At 39.2% G+C, this 22,189-nt stretch overlaps 1 protein-coding gene across 5 annotated transcripts; it reads right to left on the reverse strand.

The window, feature by feature from the left end:
• Positions 1–294: 294 nt before the first annotated feature.
• LOC131256989 (uncharacterized) lies at positions 295–21,555 on the reverse strand. 5 transcript variants are annotated; one of them, XR_009177036.1, is made up of 9 exons: positions 21,404–21,555; positions 17,136–17,224; positions 12,664–12,727; positions 9,500–9,577; positions 8,725–8,801; positions 8,552–8,618; positions 8,222–8,329; positions 7,621–7,726; positions 295–533 (listed from the first exon to the last, which is right to left on the reverse strand). XR_009177036.1 is itself a non-coding variant. In XM_058258128.1 (9 exons), exons 1-8 carry the CDS (start codon positions 21,473–21,475, stop codon positions 5,713–5,715), a joined length of 771 nt encoding a protein of 256 aa, XP_058114111.1. In that variant the 5' UTR covers positions 21,476–21,555; the 3' UTR covers positions 295–533; position 5,712. The 5 variants fall into 5 exon arrangements, 2 of the variants coding, with proteins under 2 accessions (XP_058114111.1, XP_058114112.1); XR_009177038.1 differs by having other exon boundaries at positions 8,552–8,650; XM_058258128.1 differs by lacking the exon at positions 7,621–7,726 and adding an exon at positions 5,712–5,928.
• Positions 21,556–22,189: the final 634 nt, after the last annotated feature.

Consider the following 22,189-nt stretch of genomic DNA (forward strand, 5'->3'; position numbering starts at 1 on the left):
CAATAACTAATTCCATTAAATTAATGTGGGTTCAAAAGGAGATGAAGATGAAACCCACAAGTCGGCTTACTTGGCATCGTGGTGAAACAGAATCAGGAGTTCCTATCTGCAAGGGTATTTGTCAGTTGGCATCAAGGAGGAACTCTGATTGGAAAATACATCTGGAATGATGCTATGAATGAGACTAGTAAGGGTACATTTCGGTGTTCTGGGATATGCTCCACCCAAATCCAGTGAGATTTGGGCTGAGGGAGCAGCCCCCATACACAAAGCAGATGGGTTCGGCCAAAAGCATGAAACAAATCTTCACTACGGGTACATCCAAATGGGCTACAATATCTGTACAAAGTTCGTATCGAATAAGGGGTTTCTTTTTCCTCTTCTTGTTTGGTTGTTCTCAAATTAATAAAAATCAGTTAAAATTTCACCAGTCTTTCTCACCCTGATACATGTTCAAGAGGATGACACTCACCATTCAGCCACACAAGACAGATACGAACACATCAGCCTAAACGTGCTTCCCTTCGAAGTACCTGAAATATAACAAGAGAGTACAGATTAGTGAGGTGATCGGCTTTTTTCCTTTTTTTTCTTTCAACCAATCATTAAGGTTCAACCAATCCACAAAATATAGAGCACAAAATCTGCTACACAAAATAAACCACAAATAGACATCTGAGCTGCAAAATATTTTATCTGACAACTTGAATGCGCAGAATGAACTTGTACAAATCTCATGATTTATCCAAATTCTCTCACATGTGTTTCAACATATACCCCTTGCCCAGTCACTTGCAAATTTTTACTTTCACTCATCAAAACCTGAATTAGTAATACAAACAGGAGTTGGCGATCATCAGAGAAAGTGAAGCAAACACACCAATAAATTTGCTTTGGAAGAACAGAATCCCACCTATGGTCACATGTTTCTATAAGATGGTGGGATTAGATAAAATCCTTACATGACCCATCACCTCCGGAATAGGCAAAGAATTATTGTGAACGGGGTTACTTGTGCTCAAAAGCTGATGAGACCGTCAGCCAACTTCTTATCTACTGCCAATTTGCCCAGCAGATTGGGTGGTATATTCTCAATCTTTGTAAGGTTGTTTGGTAAATGCACCCTTTTGTAGACACACTTCTAGAATTGTAGAACTTTGGTTACTAATCACAAAGAGGCAGCATTCTATGGAAATTGTCTTCTTCTAATGAAAGGAATAATTGGGGCCTTCAGAAACAAATCAAAGAATGTGTCCTAGGTGGCTGGAAAAGTTTGTAATGTCTTGCACCTTAGCTTGAAAGGAATTTGCAGAAGTTCCCAGGCGCTCTAAAAAGAGGGTGGTTGAAGACCACTGGAGAATCTAAGCTCCTTTCTAAAGTTGGGGTGGTTTGGAATCATCCTAGTGGCATCATCATCATCATCATCATTGATTAAGGCCTTATCCCAACTAGTGGTATGTGGAAGCTAACTTGCTGGGATCTCAAGGGACAATCCAGGACAGAAATTCTATGGAAATTGCCTCTTCCAAGGAAAGGAATGATTGGGGACTTCATAAACAAATCAGAGAGCGTGGCCTATGTAACTGAAAATGTTCATCAAAGAATAAAATATTGGGTCTTAGCTAGTGAGGAATTTGTGGGAGTCCCCAAAGAAACTCTCAATAGAGGGTGGATGGAGACCATTGAACAATCTGGGTGCCTTCCTTGAAGTTCAAGTGGTTTGGAACCTTCCCAGTGGTATGTGGAAGCTAAACTCTGACAGGAGCTCAAGGGGCAATCCAGGAGGCAAAAATCTATTGAAGTTGTCACTGCCAAGTAAAGAATAATTGGGGCCTTCATAAACAAATCTGAGAATGTGGCCTAGGTGACTGAAAATGTTCATGGAGGAACAATATCCAGGAGGCAAAAGTTAATGGAAATTCCCTTCCAAGGAAAGGAATAATTAGGACCTGCATACACAAATCAGAGAATGTGGCATAGGTGACTGACAATGTTCGTGGAAGAACATGCTTGCGGGATTTGCACGAGGGCAAGACAAACTTTCCCCAGAGAAACTCTCAATAGAGGTTGGTTGGAACACTAAAGAATCTGGGCACCTTCCTAAAGTTTCTATGGAGATTCTCTTCCAAGGAAAGGAATAATTGCACCATAAAAAAAAATAAATCAGAGAATGTGGCCAAGGTGACTGAAAATGATCGTGCAAGGATAATATCTCGAGTCTTCGCTTGTAAGGAATTTGTGGGGCCCCGGAGAGTCGGAGACACTCTCAATAGAGGGTGGTTAGAGACCACTGAAGAATCTAGGTGCCTCGCTGAAGTTCAGGTGGTTCCTAACACTCCTGGTGGTATGTGCAAGTGGTATCGAGCCTCCCTCCCTTCCCTTGTAGAGGGTGGTTAGAGACCATTGAAGAACCTTGGAGCCTTCCTGAAGTTCGGGGAGTTTGGAACACTCTTGGTGGTATGTGCAAGTGGTATTGAGCCTCCCTCCCCATGCATGCACGAGGGTGTTGCGTGGGCATGTAAAGAAACAAAAAGAAAAATCTAGAAAACAGGAGAAATTTCTCTCTTAGAGTCTTAGCGACAAAATGCTAAGATGTTGAGATGGATGTGTAGGAAGGTAAGAAGGATATAACTACAAATGGGGTCATTTGAAGCAACTTGGGTGAGGTCCCAATTGGAGATAAGATGATGAGAGCCATTTAAGATGGTAAGGTCACATGCTAAGATAACAGGGTGGAAGGCCTAAAAGAACTTAGATAGAGGTCATGAGAAAGGATATGAAGGCTTTCTCTACTTACAGAATGTACAGCCTTAAATAGGAATTTTTAGTGAAGCAAGATTAATAAAGCCTATAAATTTAAGGAAACCCAGAGTAGAATAGGAAATGCACAAAATTTATATTAACTAGAAAACATGTACAAGTACCCAAAAAAGGGAAATGAAACTGCCTTCAATTATATACAACTGAAGTAACCACTAAGTATACACATATCTAACACCCCCACCCATCAAGATGATGATAAATCAAGTGAAACCATCAAAATTTTGCTTAGAAGAAAATTATGTCTAACACTAGCCCAAGAGCCTGTGAGCTGCAATGATGATGAAACACATGGCAAGGAGATAGCCCCATTAAGATATTTTTGTCTAACGACATGAAAATCTACCTCAATGTATTCTGTTCTTTCACCAAACATTGCATTGCTATAATTGGATGACTTGTATTTTCACAAAAGAGTCAAGTTAGATCCTCACATGAATGCTAATCTCTGCAAGTAAGCAGCGAAGTGCCAAAATTTTTATTTTCTTTTTCTTTTTTCTTTTAAATCTCGCTTGTTGGGAATAGGAGAAGTTGCCAGGAGGAAAAATCTATGATAACGTGGCTCAAGGGCACAAAACCACGGCATTCCTTCCAAAGATGGTGAATGGGAGGCTCAAATCAAATTACATGCACGAATTGTGCATTCAAGACACTTGTGGAGGACCCAGGCCAAGTCAGAAGCAGAATAATAGATCTCTGTACCAAGCTATATTCCGAAGAACTGATCTTGAGACCGAATCTTGATAGTCTTTTGCTTCAAGCATCTTCCTTCAGAGATGGTGAAGTGGCTTGAAAGAAGAATTGGAGAAGATAAATCACAAATGTTTTGTGGGATGTGGACACAATAAAGCATTAGGGCCCTTTTAGATATCGGGACTCTCTCAAGCATAATATCATGAGCTGGATAAGTGAGTTTCATAAGAGGTTGATGGTGAGTGAAGGCCCTTACTGTGACTTCCATTACGCTCATACCAAAAACCAGTGAGACAACAGAGATCAAGGGTTTTAGAACCTACAAGTTTGGTTAGAAGTATCTATAAAATTTCCATAAAGGTTCTCTCAATCAAGCTAAGGGAGCCTATGAGCTTTTGTTATTTCCCAGTACCAAGGAAATTCTGTCAGGAGAGAAATTCTTGACGGCATTCTTGTAGCAAGTGAACACATTGATTGTGGGCTAAGAATGGCAACGCTGAAATATAGTGAGTCAAATTCAAAAGGAATGCATTGATTCAAAACCAATCCTAATGCTTATGAGCTGCTGGAGGGGCTGGTCCAAAGGATGGCAAGGTAGATTTTTAGGAAGGCTTAGGAAAATTAATATCAAAAGCAATGGATTGATTCAAAACCAACCCTAATTCAAAAGTATGCTTTGCGAGGTTGGCATTGATACATCCACGAACAACATGAAAATCTGGATGTGGTCGTCAAACAGAAAATTTCTATGAAATACTTTGCTGGATTAGTACCTCCAGAGGGGGAGATCCTTCAACATGCACTGAAGTTTAGCATTGCCCCTGGTCTGTGTAGACTTCAAGTGTTTGCTTGGCAACTAAGGCCTAACAAGTTCTTATGGACCACAGTAGACAATCTGACAAAGCAGCAGATGATCCTCCCTAAAAATGTGTTTTCTGTGCCAAGAAGATGAAGATAATGTGGATCACTTGTTTTGTGGGGCTACAGGTGGTTTGCTCGGTCCAATGAGCATGACCCGGCCTTGGACTGGGCTTGGACCTATTATATTGGCCCATGGGCTTGGGCCTGGCACGCATGGCCTAATCAATTTCAAGGTCGGGCTTGGGCTCAAGTCATTTTAGCCAAACAAGCATCAACCCAACTTGATATGTACGTCTTAAATCTTACAACTAGGCCATTCTAATCCTTGATTAGGCAACCCATGCATCTTGAGTGTAGACCATTGAATCGTTGATTTCGTTCCTCTAGGTGTCTATTTCGTAGTGCATGTGTGGCATACTTGATCAATGGATACACTAGAAACATTCAAGTGGGAAATAGGGATTTTATCAATTTTCAGGCCGTGCCGTGTTGGGTTGGCCCAGGCGGGGGCCTGGCCAAAATTTTTAAAGCTCTGGCTTGGGTCAAGCTCAGACCTTGGACCTTAAGTGTTGTGCCGGGCCTCGGCGTAGCCTGGCCCAGCACAAACCCAGATCATTGCAACTGCCTATGTGTGGCCAGAGGCATTTAGGGGCACTTCGGCCCTTTCTAGGTGAACTGAACTCTCAAGGGGTCTCTCACTGAGTTGATCAGGGAGTGATTACCTGCCCTGTTTATGTCTAGAGAGCATCTTCGGTGGATGATGGCACCTTTCAGAATCATTTGGGGCTTTTAGAAGGAGAGGAAGAGAATCTTCAAGAACAAAGTCACCCTGGCTGATATGATTAAGAAGAATCACTTCTATCATCATTGCTTATCTCGTCCCAGACCCAAGTGCCTGGGCTGTTCTCAGTTGGATATCATCTTGGACTGAATGGCAAGTACCCCAAGCATTAAGCAAAATAAGATCTGAGAGAGATATGGGCATCACCTATACACATTTGTCTAAACCTTAATTTTGGTTGGTGTTCTCTCGGAACCCTAGGGCTTACATGATAGGTGATATCGTGAGAGATAATGAGGGGAATGTGTTGATGTTCTTTACAACCCATCCAAATAGGACTTTTCGGTTTAAATAGTACGCTCACAATTTTAACCTGTCAAGGATTAATTGGGTGGGTGTGGGCTGAAGCATAAATGGGACATTATGCTTATCTCATGGGATTTAAAGAAAAGTGTCAAAGGAGTTGAAGGTTATGCAGTTAATAAGGGAAAATTAGAAATAAAGAGAAGCACATGATAAATGAAAGGACCGGGATGTAAATAAAAATGGTGAAGACCTCATAGAAGGATTTGGCCTTTCCTACATAAAGCAGTCATTGGCTTTCTATATGTCATCTCATGCATTTCTCCTCTGTTATATGAAGTGAAGAGCAGCTTGACTCGCTTTCTCTGTTTTGCCTTTGGGCAAGATATCAATCTTTTGACTTGTGTTATGTTCTTTCTACACCTTGTCCATTCCATATATGCAATACCAACACTTGGTTTATGTGACAGCTGGACCTCAATGTTTCAGATAACAAATATATCGTCAATCAACTATGCCTGACATTTCAAGCAACCACAAAAATTTAAGGAACGTGCAGACAAGAGAGAAATTCATCACACTGCAGTTGACTCTAGGCGACCACTGAGATGGCAAGCATAAAAATGAGATCATCTATGTCATATCCATAGTTCATCCAACACCAATGATTACAACAAACGACAATGTATGACCATATGAAGCTCTTTAAGCAAGGAGACAACAATCAAATGATACCTCCGGCTGATGAGAAATGTATGCCAAACTCATCCATATTCCTGGAAGATATATAACAACTGAGATAGAATTGATTTCCCTAATGGATTTATCATCATTTGACAGAAGCTACTTGCCACTTCAAGAGGGCCGTTGAGTTCAAGTTGGCCACTTCTAACATGAGGCTACTTGATGGGGACATCACGCGCACACACGCACTCACGTCGCCCCCCCTACGCACGTACGTACGTAGAAGGAGGACCCCACCATCGATCTGGCTCGATGACGACGTCCAGAGAGGGCCTCCTAGCTAGAAGACAAGTTTTGGTTCAGAAAAGTGGCCCGATAGTCAAGAAAAGCCCACCATGAGATCTCATGATCGTGGCCCACTCATCGGATTGGTTTTATATTTTAGGTTTTGCTTATTGTTATTATTTAGAACATCGTGAACGTTTTAGATTTCCTTATTTGGTTTTTATTTTAGTTTACTTCATCGCCAAGTAATAGGTGTCGCACATGGTGCGAGTTTTGGGTATAGGGTTCTTCCTATAAATAGGCACCCCTTGTAGTTCTTTTCATTGATTGAAGTTAATAAAAAATTCCTGCTTTATTTTTCTGCTCTCTTCGTGAGTTGTGGAATAATTCAAAAGTGGGTGCGAAGCCCTCCCTTTTCGAAGGGCTAACTACCGTGGTGCGAAGCCACATCGATCCCAATTCACCCCCATCTTCCATCATTTTTTTTTCCATCTTCCCCCACCATCCGTACTTTGAATTTGTCCTTTTGTTGCATCAGATTTCTTCATTGAAGCAGGTTTCCAGACTCGCAGGCGAGCTGAAACTTTGGCGGAGCACCACGCACAAACCGTACATCGGATCGAGCTGAAATTTGGAGGTTTTGGAGTCCATCCCTGGCTGACCAGGGCCAAGGTGGCCTTTTTCTGAATAGTGGGCCCCACACACGTGCGGCCGGGATCACACGCACGTCCGTTTGGGCCATTGTTGTTGTCCACACGCGGGATCATCTTTTGGCTCAGGGTTCCTTGAATTGAAATTAGGGAATCCCTTGGATTAGGGACTGATTTTTATGCATGAGTAGTTGATTTTATTTCCCTTTGACATTGTTTGGTTTATAATTTTATTGGTCCAGTCCTAGCCTGTGTCGGCTTGGACCCGCATAGATTCCCCTTTAATTGAATGTTTGGATTTTCATGTGGGATGTGGAATTTGTGTGATTGTTTCTGAATTGGTGTGATCTAAGCCTGCAATCTTGTATATCATATTTAATTTTCCATGTCCTGCATCACTACTTGCCATTTCAAGTTGGTTTGACAGAATTTCCCCGTTGTGCAGAATATGGAATGAGGTGTCTATGATTTCCAAGCAAAGCCTATCTATCTAAAACAAAAAGGTGGTGCCATTTAAATAGTCAATAGCTTATGCCAACATACATTCTCCAAACTGTCCCTACATCTTTGATCCATCATCCATACATATACATAGCCCTCGGTGCGGCATCACTGGATATGATCTTTATGCAGCCCATGTTTCTTAGGCCTGCAACTTATGCTAATGTAAGAGAATTTACTTGCATAGCTGTCCACGTATTATATCTTGAAGAGTTAGTTTTAGTTCAGTGGACTCCCACTTTCGCAGTAGTTTGCAAAAGATTCAGGCAGCTAGTCAACAACCTGAATAACTAAACACTGTCCACGTGGGTTGATCCAGTACAAATTGCTATGGACTGTTCAACTGTGACAGGTATGTTTTAACACTCAACATATAACATCATGATGATGCCACTTCTCAAGACCATTTGAAACAGTGATCGAACCTGTTTGGAGTGGAGATTGAAATGCCACTGCACTGGCCGGGCCTCTAGTCTGGTTTTAAAGATGGTTATATCTTCCCAATGGCAGATGATTTAACTTCAAAATGGTTTGGAAGTTATGTACATGTTCACGTTTAACCCGACTGCAAGCATGTTGATCCTATCTAATCTCAGCCTCAAGGGCTAATGAAAATACTAGGAGATGATAATATAGAACATACCTCTTCAGCGAACTTTATCAAGATGGTGGTTCGCGGTCGTTGCTGGCCCTCCATGGGTACAAAATGAGCTGTTACTACAGCTGGAAATCCCGCACAATCTAGGACACCCTTCACAGAAATAAACAGTTTCTTTTAGTTCTATCTTCAAATGCCAGATTATATGTTGAACCAAAGCCAGTGAGATAGCTCTCCTACAAATCAGGGCTTCGTATCTTAGTCCCATCTTTGTAGCTGAGAGAGAGAGAGAGAGAGAGAGAGAGAGAGAGAGAGAGAGAGAGAGAGAGAGAGAGAGAGAGAGAGAGAGAGAGTCCTATACTATTGTATGCTCACCCTGACAATTCCAGCAACAAATGCCCCACAATTGAATGTCCCCATGTCTTTTGGTATGGAAATAAATCTTCAAACAAAAGAAAAGGGTTGGAAATAAATCTGGTTAACTTTCAGAAACAACTGCTGTTAGTTTACTTTAAAACAGATCCAAATACAATAGGTGAAAATAGTACCTATTCACTAGGAGTTCCTTCTCACTGATCATGTATTCATCTTCATGTTCAGTGCCTTTCTCAAGTGAGTCAGCCACCTAACAGTATTATCAAGAAAAAAAACCCACATAAAATGATTTTCTGCACATGGCATTTAGTTTTTTTTTTTTTAAAAACAATATACATGGTGTGAATGCAATAGTTCAAAATGAACAAGTGTGTCCAACCGAAGGCACCACAGCTGAATTCTTAAAATAACATAAAGGACTCCAAGAGGAAGATACCCAGGTTCCTGGAAAATTTAAATCAAGAAGACATGGGACTAAGGTACCAACAGCAAGACCTTCCAAAGTTGAATAAAAAATAAATTAATTAAAAAAAAAAAAAACAGTGTAACTGAAGGTTTCAGAGGTGGACATGCCAAAACTTCCAAAAAATAGGCTTTCATCTTTCAGAAAACTCTTCATCATCATCTAAGCGTTATCCCTATTAATTGGGGTTGGCTACATGAATCCTATTCTGCCATTCCACTCTATCATGGGCCAGACCTTTGGTTAGCCCATAGGTCATCATCTTTCAGAAAGTTGGTTATAATTTAATGCAAGCTATGCAGAAAGAAACCCAATCAGTGTACATCTATAATCGTAGTATTTTCTATGCCAAAATAATGGCAAACTCATAACTGAAACAAAACAATGACAACAGTACATCTACAAATTTCTTAGTGAGAAAAATGATAAACCTCAAAGGATATAAATTTTAAAGTTCAACATGAGATGGGTCAAAGGCTGCTTACCTTTCCAAACAGGACCTTCCATACTGTACTGTGTACAAAGGACAAAATCCCCAATAATCGTGTCTCCCTTCTGTTTCCCTGGGCATCAGATTGGAACATATCAACATGATAATGAAGTCAACCATAACGACCAATTTTCTTACACAAAATATTTGTTCAATTGAAACATCAGAAAAATCCAGCAGCATAGGAATGAATTTGCATAAATTACGCTTGGACTAAACAGTACCATAATTCAGATTGTTCCACACATTTCCAGCAATTTTTAAAATAAGTGGTCTGATATCATTGTATCATTCAACTATTAAGCAAAGAGAAGGCAGTCAATAGTTGTATAGATAGACTAGATATCTATTAGTGGGTGTATTTTGGTCATAAGGACATCTCCTGTAGGTGCGTCTTGTCAGGTCGAAATCATCATGCCAAGTGCCTCCTAGAGGTTCCTGGGTAAAAGATGACATTACCACATTCCTTTGACAATGTGACTGTCTTACCTACACCAGCCTCCATTGTTACACTTAATTACTCGAGCTCATAGCTATGTACTCAGAAATTAATATGGTGTGACAGGTAAGATTCACTATGGAATGAGAACTTTGTTAAGCCCACATGCCTCTCACCACACACCTCTACATATGGCCACAAGTGCCAACCGGACATTAGTGGACACCAGATCAGGGAATGAGATGGGTTCAGTGTTTTGATGACCTGGCTGAAAATCAAGGTCAACTCATCTTGTGAGGAACGCTCAAGGAAACAAGTTAAAGCTTAAAAATCATTGCTGATTGTTCACATTCGGCGTACATGTGTAGCCCATCTGATGAGTTGGCAAGCTAACCTCAGATCAGGTCATCTACATGGTTGAACCCACCTTAAGAATGCTCATATATCTTCCGCATGTGGGCATGTCAGAAGGTATGTGTAAAACTCTACAGATTGGTTATATGCCATCATTTAAAAATTCCATGAAAGGGTAACTTCAGGCCAAAGAATTATGACCTGCAAATTACAATGTTTTTGGATTTTAGAGCGCAAAAAACACTGACCTGATATACATTTTTTAAGAATAACAAAAAATTATAATAAAGAATTACAAATTTGAGGATAAGCCCCTAACAAAAATAGATAGGTGTATAGTTCTTTCAAGTTTCAATGCGAGATTCTTGGCCTCCTTAAAGTTGGCAGATAAGAAAGTGTTTAACCTCAAAGTGAAATCCACAATCTCATATAAAGGACAAATCTCCATGGCTCCAACAGCTTCTTTCCAACCCACTCCATCAATCTAGAGAATTGCATATCACCAAAATAGGGCTGAAAAAGGATGAAGAGAAGATTCTGAGCCCCTGCCTCCCAAATCAATCCCTCCAAACGAAACACTTTAGTTGACCCCTTTGTCCCGAATCATTACCCAAAAGCCAAACTTTTGGGATCCCTGGAAAATGCCACCAATAAAGAACTTCCACCCTTCACTGGGAAGAGAGATGCAACTAGAGTAGTGGAAGCCTCACACTTGACACATTCCCAAAGAAAAACCAAGGTGTTCCAAATCAATAACGGTGGCCATAACGGCTACCACCGTTACCGTTATGATACGGCCGTTTTTTATTTTTTTGAAAAAACTGTTACAGGACCATTACAAGGCCGTTACGGGTCATTACGGGACTGTTACGGCCTGTTTTTTCTGTAACGGCCGTTACGGCCATTTCGACCCCCTAACACGTAACGGTTATGACCGTTACCGTAATGTAACGACCATTACGTAACCGATTTTGAATACCTTGAGAAAAACCTCTTTCCACTTGTTACGCTTATCCTTCCCCCAGACCCTGTTAAGTTGCTTATATAATATGGCCCAAGAAAGAGATGCTGGATACAAAAGATTTCGGTTATAGTTTTCCTTGCGACGGTCCTGAACGAGACAGTACTTGTGATATTTCGGCTTGGGACACAGAAGCAACGTAAAATTAGACAGATTTGATACCTAAATATTCAGTTTGATAACCTGCAACTAATTCCTCCTCTGCTTCTGGTAAATCAAACATTCACCTTAGCAACCCAAGCAGAGCAAACCTACGCTACCCAGCCTTGGGACCAGCTGCCGCATTATTTCTAGGCAGAGTTCCTATAGTCACATATCGGCTACAAAAAATGCATTGTGTTGGTTTCCCCAAAAACCTGATATGCATAAAATACATACCATCTGCAATATATGTCTAATCCGGTTCATTCGTGTGTTTCTTATTCCTTTTTGGCACAAAGAGGAAATTCAGTCGGAGGAGATTATACAAAAGCAAACTAGGCATGTGTTGTGCAGCTGGCAAAAACATAAAACAAGTTTTTATAATGACGATAAATTCTAAACAAGTTATATTGAGAATGTTTTTCTGTTTTACACTTTTACTCATGCTCTATTGACCTGCAATAGTCCATCCTGTAACAGATAATGCCTAAGTACAAGTCTCAGAGACCAGAGTCAATTAAACCTTCTGTTTTGGATAATAAATAGTGGAAGCCTAGAACCACACATTTATCTGAACATATGCATAGTAAGAGAGAAGATATTTCCTCGTTTTTTAATATCAAAATAAAACTCTGACTTGCATGTATGCCATAATACTTTGTACCATCAGATCTCAGGTTAACTTGTCTTTAAGATTATTGTCTTGAGTTTTCTTAAGATAGGATGTTACAATTCTTCCATTATTTTGTTCAAGGGTTGCAGGAAGTTGGCTTCAAGGGACTCCAATTCAATCCTGTAGGCTGCATCCGGATGCAAAACTGAAATGAATTGCAAATATTCAGTTCCAATCAGGAGGAAATGATGGATGGTAACGGCATTTGAAGCATCCTCAACTTGCAGTTACATTCCTTTCAAGGCCCACTTTAAAGTAATGTGATTGCAATTTGGAGTCTAATCCTTATATTTGAATACTAAGGAAATTACAATTTGGTCATTTCCACTGTATTTAACTAATTATGGCAATTCACTTTGATAGTGCATATAAGCACAGCCTTAGTACTTCACCAAATGATCTGAGCAACACATTGCTGATATATACTGTTTAGAATTTCAATTTGGCAATTTATTAATATTTTTAACATCAGCCTACCTTCGAAGAAATTATCAATAGTAGAACCCATTTGCATAAAAAAAAGTTTTATACCTTATCTCTATGGCACAGCAGTTCTAGAACTCTCGCGCCAACAGCATAGCCAGCATCCTCTAGCCTGCTCCATCTCCAAGAAAGTTATATTATCATTACTGCAAAAGGTACATTATCATGGTTCTATAGAAATTCAAATAAAGTAACTAAGACAAACAAGAAACATAGTTTTGGCCAAGCGGCAAGTACTAAAAATGTAATGAATAAGTCTAGCACATAAAGGGATTATGGCAGATCATGTTCACCAAGAAATTATCCAAAATTTGATCCTGGACTGTTTGTGACTGTTTGTTTAAATACGCATCAAACCTATTTTCTTGTTAATCCTTTATTTCCAAACAAATTGAAGAACCTAACAGATCTAACTTAAACCTTGGCTGCTAGGAAACATATCGGCATTGTGTAGTAAGAAACTTTCCTAAACCAATAATTTCTTTAAGCTAACAAATGATGAAATAGAATGACGATAAGTTATTGACCATGCCAATAACAGGTAATAATGTGAATATCCCAGCACTGTGTCAGTTAAGTCATATGTATCCAACATGACAATATTTGATCTCGCTCTCTCTCTCTCTCTCTCTCTCTCTCTCTCTGTGTGTGCGTGTGCGTGCATGCGTGTGTGTGTGTTGTGTGTGTCGAAACTGGTACTGTGAGGTTGATCTCATGGGAGTTTCCCATGAGGTCGAGCTTTGTGGGGCCCACCATGATTTTTGCCGGACATCCACACCATGCATTTGGTGGGTCCCCTCTAGGTTATGGGATATCCCAAAAATCAGCCGTATCTGGAACTCAAGTGGGTCACATCATCTGAAACCGTGTGAAATCATGCCTAAAACATCTCAAAGCACTTGGTGGGGCTCACCTGAGTTTTGGATACAACTAAATTTGGTCTGACCCCTCATCCAAGTAGGACACACAAAATGGATAGGCCGGATGTCGGAACCACATCTCAGTGGGCCCTATAAACGATCACAAAGGTTTCAATGGGTGGTTATAAACTCTCAACTGTTGTCTGTGGTGTTGCCCACCTGAGTCATGGATTGGCTGATTTTTAGGCCTGTGGCCCACCACTGAAGGGGGCATTTGATTGATGGGGTGGATGTCTGACGTAGATCACGGTGATGCCCACACAGCTCGACCTCATGGGAAGCTTGAGGTTGAATTCATAGTACCTTTTCCCCATATAGATACTGTTAAGAAATAATACGCTGGCTTGATATGAAAATTGAAGATGCAACTGCAAAAAATCGATAACTTCAACAACCAGAACTGCTTATAATCATTTAAATCACTATCTACTGCACAAATGCACCGAAAGATAAGAGAATGATGATTACAAGTAGAAGAATACGTTCTTCAATTGGCAAAAGATGGCTGAGTGACCAATATGCCAAAAAGATAATGTAGTCAATGAAGGTACAAGGGTTCAAGGAAAGAAAGAAGAAAGAAAAAAGGGCAGTAACCCTTCCCTGAAGATATGACAAGGGGTGTATTAGAGAAAAAGAGAAGAATCAGCAAATGATAAGGGGAGACATAGTATAACCTGCAGCTCCCAGACCAAGTTACAGTAGTACAAGGAAATGCATAGTCCAGGTAAAACAAATCCAAATGAACACCAAATTAGCAAGTCAATCCACCCACAATTGTGTTAGTTTTTCTTCTTCTTCTTTTTTTTTTTAAATTTTTTAAAAAAAATGAATGATGAGTAATTAATGTGCAGACAATAGTTTAACTAAATTGGGTGCATTAAGAGCCAAGTTGCTTGTCAAACGATATTTAGTCTTGTAATCCTGTTGCATTATTGTTAGGTTCTCCAATTGATAAGCTTAGTAAGGATAGTACTTCTGGAAGTTTCAAATGGAACTCCCAACCAAAGCCATGTCTGTAGTTAATCCAGATCACCACAGTTAGTTCATCTTGTTCTATCCTCCCAACCAAAGCAATGTCTGTAGTCAATCCAGATCACCACAGTTAGTTCATCTTGTTCTATCCATACAAATATTTGCAACAATATTTCGATAACAAGTAAATATGCATTAAATGCCGGCAAGGGTTCAACACGTTTGGATGGTCCACCATATGCACACTAACCCATATCAGTTTATGCCATATATACCACAACTCTGTTTTGGAAAAATATTAGATATGAAAAGTCATGCGTTCTATCCTTTTCATTTGCAAGAATATTCTTCAGAAATATGAGGAAGAGAACTAATTTTCCATAGAGGAAAATTTTGGAAGAGAACTCACTGTGCATGAGGAAACCATATCCCATCACGAAGTCCACAAAAAATTAGATGCCTTCTAAAATTCCTGTAAAGTCCTTAAAATTTTGAATTTTGTGATCCCACAAGCTTCTTTCTAAGGAGGATGTTCTGAACTACTTTGGCATTGAGGATTTCGTAAGATCCTCAAATATGTGCTTCCTTTCCTAGATGATATTGCAGTCTTGGGAATCTGTGAGCAAGAGAAGAGTTCCCAACCCATACATCTCCAAACGTAATAATTCCTCATTCCGAACTTTCTCCACCAGCCCTTGATCCCATGCCAAATTTTCTTACATTTGGTCAAGCCTTTTACCTGTAGAGCACACCATGAGTCCAAACCCTTTCGTTTTAACCATATTTGCTTGCCATAGTATGCCTACACAAAGCATTTGATTCACTACCAAACCTCCACCACCACTGAGATAATCAAGACCAATTCTTTTCTTTCACCCTAGCCAATGGCATACCTCCTCTTTTTTCCCTCAAAAATAAAATAAAATAAAATAAATAAAAAAATAAAAATTTGTGCATCTTCTGATTTTATAAGTAAAATTTGTCCTCTTCTTTCCCAAAGACATACCTCATTGTAGTTTTTTAAGCTTTTTTACCACCACTGTGAGAAATAGATCTTTTTTTTTTTCCTTGCCAAAACTGGATGGAACCACTATGTTTTATTAAAAATAAAAGCGGTTACACCAAGAACTGGTGGGACATGAAACCTTCCCCAAAACCATCCATACATATGAATCAAACTCTGGTATCAAATGAACCTGTTGAATAAAAAAATAAACTCAAAAGCAACCTTCTAAGGGAGAGAAGAATATTTCTCGATACAGTTCCTCTCTTAATCACAGCCCCAACCCCTAACTGCTAATGCCACAGCAACTTTATTTCTTTGATGAAGAACATGAATGAAAAAGACCAATAACTCCAAACAATGCTTTAGTTCCATCCACTAATACCAAAACTTCCAAAGATGAAGGGTATTCCCCTTTAACATGTTAATCTGTGGAAATCTACAGTTAACAGGCTTTTTTTTTTTTTTTTTTTGAAGAAATGGAAATTGCCGTTTTTGAGGAAAACCCATGGAAATAGAAAACGATTTCCACAGATAAATGATTTTCACAAGCTGGAAAAACGTCACAATTGTGGAAATCAATTCCATTTTCACAGTCTTCCAGAGGATTGCACCAATCCAAACAGTCGTCCCTAGGGGAATTTCTCTCTTTACTCAACTCCCAAATAACAAAGGAGCCAAACCAATGATAAGCTGCATCTGATTGGAGAACTTAGCTATAGAAAACCAATGCTTTCAAATGCTCAGTGATCAATTGGATACTGCTATTTATGATGTTTAACACCTCACAAAAAAAGATTATATACTTGCCTAGCCATCACACTCAAATAGAAAAGATGATCCAAACTCTCTGCTTGTGGATAATCGATATAGCAATAACACTTCGATGCTAAGTGACTTCCCTTCTTCACCACCTCCACCACTACATCTCCCTTCAACACCCTCCAAACAAAAATTGATATTTTCTTAGGGATGCAATTGTTCCATATCCATCTGGAAAACTCCACCACCAGCTGTCTATGCCTCAAGGCATCCCAAGGTGAAGAAATTGTAAACCTTCCACTAGAAGCAAGCCTCCAAACTAACTTGTCACGTTCATTTCTTATAGCAATAAGGCCGATATATAATTGATTCTTGATATCAGAATCAAGTTCGTTCATGTGAAGGTGAGGAACACCATAATTCTAGGATTAACCGACTTAAATACACGTATCTTTTCCCAACTACCCATAAAATAAGAGACCCATATAACCAAAGTATGCATGCAATATCTAGGTGTCCTGTCACATCCAAAATGTATCTTTTTAAATAAGATTACTTGAAAATGACCTAAAGACCTTTATTTCTAAGAGACACACAAACCCAAAGCATGTTAACCTCTCCAGATTCCAAGCATAGAAGATAACATATCTCTATTATTAGTTGTTAAAAGCAAGATGCAATCTAGGACTGTTGCAAACTTCAGCATATCTAAACAAGCAATAAATTGAGGCTTGGACATCTGAAAACCATATTAAAGAATGCCGTACTCTAAACGAGATGGAGATTTTATCATTATAAAGAAAGGCTGATTTGGGGGTAGGCGTTCTAATGAAATTATGAGTAATATTGTCAAAAGACATCACCTTCGCTCTAACTCTGCAATATTGTCAACCTGAGTCTGATTGTACTGGACAAGCTCTGAAAACAAGAATGCAAAGGCACTCAGACTAACCTGCAACAGAATCAATTGTACACGAGACTGTCAAAAATCATGCAAGTCAAAAGCATGATTGAAATTGTGAAAACACACCAATTGTCTAATTCAATTTATGAAATGATAAAGAGACGAGATTGAAGCTTTTAATATTTATTAGAAGTGAATCAGTGTGTAGACTGTAGAGTGCAATTTATCTCCTGCAGTGTAATTTACTATCTGATGGAACAAACAGTTCAGTGCTCCTGCAGGACACCACATGCAAGCCTTGTCTCTTATCTTTTTATCACTTTCCTTCTCTCATCTCCCATCTCAATTGCAACTTCTCTCCTGTAAATCCCCATTATAAATAAAGGAAAAGAGAGAGGCCACCCTCCCTCTTGTCTAAAGATTACGAAGAACACGGCATTTCAGAACATGAGAAAGCAATTACGTTGTGTGATTCATAATCCTGTTTGTGTGAACTTACAGCAGGAAATTAAATGATTACTAAAATTATAAATAAGCATTGAATGAGGATGGAGAGATCAACAGGAACATTTCCAATCGAATTAGAGTTTGGTGGATGAAGTAGAGATGTGCCTCTAGCATCAAGAATTCTATGCAATTGGAACTTTTTATAAAATTGTTACTCAATCATCTATACCATATGGGACAGTGTTAGCAATTAGAAGGCACATGTGCAAAGGACGAGGATGTTGAGACTCAAGTTAGATGTGTGGCAAGACTAGGAAAGCTGAAGTCGAGGACAAAGCATCCAAAGGAACCCAAGAGAAGATCCAAGCAATGTTTTCTGTATTGTTATCATGTAATGTATCACACCCTTGGGATACGGATGCAAATTGGTTATCGTGTGAGATATATGTTGTATCGTGTAATTTATTGCAGTTGTTGGTACACATGAGGAAACATTGGGAAATTGGTCGAAATTTTCAATGAAACTTTAGGGATTGTTAAAAAAGATACAAATAAAAACTTAGAAATTAAAAAATAATAATAATAAAATTTACAAAAAAGTGCACATAATAGGTTTCCTTTGTATAGGGTCCTAATCTATGCGTTGTCTAACTGAATTGATGTAACTATATTCAAAGCCAATTCAAAAATTTATAATGTAAGAAGACATGTATGGAAAGAACAAGTGTTACATTCAAAAGCAACAGAAGAAGTAGAAAACTAGAAATATACCTATGGATTTCGAAGAAATTTTTTTATTTTCAAAAGCTCACCGAATTGCCAAGAATGTGTATATCAAGTTATATACATGTTTGATTTCCTGTGTGGGCACTAAGATTGCAACCGATTTGGGGAACATTTGGGAAATTTTTGATTTTTTCCCAATTTTCCGTAACTCGGTCCATATCTCCCAAATCTCGAAATCGAAGCTCTAAATTCATAATTTTTCATGTAAAACATGAGGAATCATGGATTTCTTACCATTCGACACTATTTACAACGTATAAAAAATAAAAATAATAATAATAATAACTAAAAAAAAAAACCTAAAAAATACATAATTTTAAAATCTGTCCCCAAGAAGCTTCCGATCAAGATTTTGGAGAAATTTCAAAGATTTTCTTCCAACAAATTAGAGTGGACTGGTTGAAATCACCTTACAATGTACTAAGAAGAAGTTAAAAAATTAAAAAATTAAAAAAAAATCGATTTTTGGGGGGCAGAGTCAGCCTCGTCCTTATACTGCTTTCCCTGTGTTCTATCACTCACTGATGGCCTGCCGAAGGAAGAAAGAACAACCAATTTTTAGGATTTTCCAGACAGAATAGTGTTAGTTTTGCTTTTATCTCTTTCAAGATTGCACTCGATATCAATATAGCACATAATAAATTAAGAATTTATAAAGGGGGAGTGTGGATATATTGCATGATATTGCGATATCGTGCAATATATTGCATGATACCATGTAAAATGGATATTAAAGATAGGTTTCGTATCGCCCAGCTAGGATAACTGATATATCGTGGGATATATAGATGATGTCGCAAGATACCAAAAAAACTAGTTCCAAGCCTCCCATATCCTAGATTTTGAACCAACGACCACCAATCACGAAGACCAAGAACAAGTTGACTAGCACGACCAAGTTGTGGAACCAGAAAAAAGAAGCTTTTTTTTTTTTTGTTTGTTTTTTTGCACAGCTTGCTCATAGTTTTAATTGCAACACCAAAATTGTAGGGGTTGAGGGTTTGTTTCATGACAATGCCAAGGAATTTCTCTTGGAATTTTCCAGCCCCATCAGCATCTCATGCTCTAAACTACGTTGAAGTTGCGGCTCAATTCCAAGCTATCAAGATGGTCGTGGATCACAACTTCTTTTCTATTGTTTTTTTTAAGGCGACTCTAGTAATGCGATATAATAGGCTAGGAGAGTTGCAGAGCTTGTAGAACAAGTGCAGGAACTGTGCGTTGGTAAAACAATCTCTTTCATGCTCATCCCCATAGAGGCCAACTCCAAGGTTGATATTCTTGCAAAGAATGGGGCTGTTAGGAGGGAGGTTCTTTGTTCTTTTCCTTTTATTTTTTTATTTTTATTTTTTTGGTGTTTTCTTCTTGTAAGGGTGTTCTTGCATGTTGTATCTCTTTCTGTTTCTTGAGGGCTTAAGTTTCCTCTAATAAAATTTTCAGTCTTACCGATAAAAAAATTAAATAAATAAAAATAAAAGAGTAGCCTCAATCGGGAGAGAAAATGAAGGGGAGCACATTGTGATGTTCAGCCAAGCATGGCCCTAGTAAGGAAGGGAAACTTGATTAGGGTTCAAGGGCCTGTAAGTAGGATTGAGGGAAGATCTATAAGGACATTGAGGTGCTGAGAAGGGATATGAAGGGTTCTAGACTTTACCAAGTATAAGGCCTCATATGGGAATGATTAGTGGCAGCACATGCATAAAGCCAATGCAAGTAGCTGGGAGGACAATGCCATGATCATAACAACAATGATGACTCTACGCAAGATGAAAAACAAAAAGCTTATGCCATTCTGGAACCATCCCCAAATAGGAATTAGAAAAAGGTAGCTCAAGACCCATCAACGCAACAGTGACTGAAAAACAACCCGTCACATTGATGCAATACTCTATGGATATTTTTGGATGGACAGGTGAATGGAATTCCAAACATTTAGTTTAATAAGGAGCAAATGACAACTTATCGATGTTCTTTGGTGTTCATGATAAGGAAGAAGCCCTCAAATTGAAGTTACGCTATTTCCACTTCAACTTGAAAGTATGTGGGTTTGCATTTGGAATTTGGACGCCCAATTCAATTACGCTGCAAAAAATCAAATCAACACAAACGAAATGGGAAAAATGGAGTTGGTGAGGATTTCTTAATTCATAAGGATAACCAACCCCCCAATTTCCCTCATTCTGAGTAGAGTTGGGGCTAACCCCACTTTGGTCATTTCCACCTTATTGAATTGAAAATCAACAATTCAATTCAATTGAGCATCCAAACAGACCCGGGCATAAATGCATTCTGACACTCAATCCGAATATAGAGAGGAAGGTAAATCACAACTTGGTCATTTCCACTTTATCAGGCGGGAAGTGATCCAGACTCTCCATTAGTCCAGCAGCAACACTTTGTGGCCACCAACAAAAAAATACACCCATAAGATGATCCTATTCATCTGGAAGTTGGACTTCTTTTCTGTAAGTGAGTCATCCATTTTACAAGCCATGAAATGGCCAAGACTCTCTAATCATAGAGCAACTCCTGAGAATCATGAGCAATTCAAGATGGACCCCGTGAAATGGATGGTTCCCAATTACTGATTGGACCTATTTCTCATTAAAAAAAAATAATTCTGACCATCCATTTTATAGGTTACTGATTATCGGATGGTTAGAATTGTCTGATCAGTGTGAATTTTGCTCGGTAGCCCACGAAGACCAGTCTGGACGAATTGGACCGTCAATTCACATCACTGTAACTTACAGCACTCAGAGAGGCTGGATCTCTCATCAGACTAGTAATTTGCAATTCGATTCGATAGTGCATCCAAACAGGCACAAACTAAAAGAAAAAATAGATAAAATGAAGCGCAATAGAGAACAATACAGTGATGAATTGATCAAGAAGTAAAAGGGCAATGGAATTGGAACGGAGAATATCAAAAACCCCAGATTTCGGATCATGAACTGAGGGGCCAAAATGGGAATGAAAGAAATGAAATAATACCTCTTGCTTGCCTTTGCTGAGAGGTTTGTCGAGGACATTCGTGTATTGCTTCATCTTCCCCACTCCTATCATACCTCTCCCTCACTCCCTCTCTCAAAGATCCGGCAGGAAGAGTTGCTTTTAAACTCCAGGAATCGTACGGTCCGATTACCCGACTAGGGCCGTCACCGTTTCGGGTTCGGATTCGGGTTGGGTGCAGCGTACCGGCACGTCGGGTACCATGTTTGACATGTGGAACCCGTATACAATCGGGTTCTATCGTGGGGCGCGGATTACCTACTGACAGGTTGAGTAGCGAGACTCGCTACTGAAGTGACGTCACCAAGTTCCGTAGCCACCACCATGATGTGTGTTTTTTATCCACACCTTCCATCCATTTGGAGAGATCATTTTATGTCAATATCCAAAAGAATGAGTTAAATTCAAAGCACCAGTTGACCCCAGCACATAAAACAGTGGGGACAGTGACGCCCACCATTAAAAACTTCTAAAGGTTACAAAAGTTTTAGATCAAGCTAATATTTGTGTTTTCCCTTACTTCACGTAGTTTTTAACTTTTGAACAGGTTAGATTTCAAATAAACATTATGGTGGGCCTTAGGATAGTTTTAACCGTGGGATCACTCTCCCTACTATTTTCTATGGTGGAGTCCACTAAAGTTTTTTATCTGCCTCAGTCTTTGGTTCATACCCTAAAATAATATCTCAAAATGGGTGGACGGTGTAGATATAACACATATATCATTAGTGGGGCCTACAGAGACCTAACTTTAGTAGCCGACTCGCT

Source organism: Magnolia sinica, chromosome 9 (genome assembly GCF_029962835.1).
Source record: "Magnolia sinica isolate HGM2019 chromosome 9, MsV1, whole genome shotgun sequence".
Classification (NCBI taxonomy): domain Eukaryota; kingdom Viridiplantae; phylum Streptophyta; class Magnoliopsida; order Magnoliales; family Magnoliaceae; genus Magnolia; species Magnolia sinica.

Bases quoted from the DNA above. Each gene is read 5' to 3' on its own strand.
- LOC131256989 (XM_058258128.1), bottom strand. From the start codon at position 21,475: ATGATAGGAGTGGGGAAGATGAAGCAATACACGAATGTCCTCGACAAA. The intron at 9,578-12,663 runs GTATAAAACTTT...TCTGATGCCCAG, and splicing joins TGCTGTGCCATAGAGATAAG to GGAAACAGAAGGGAGACACG. The intron at 8,619-8,724 runs GTACTATTTTCA...TTTTGTTTGAAG, and splicing joins AAGGAACTCCTAGTGAATAG to ATTTATTTCCATACCAAAAG.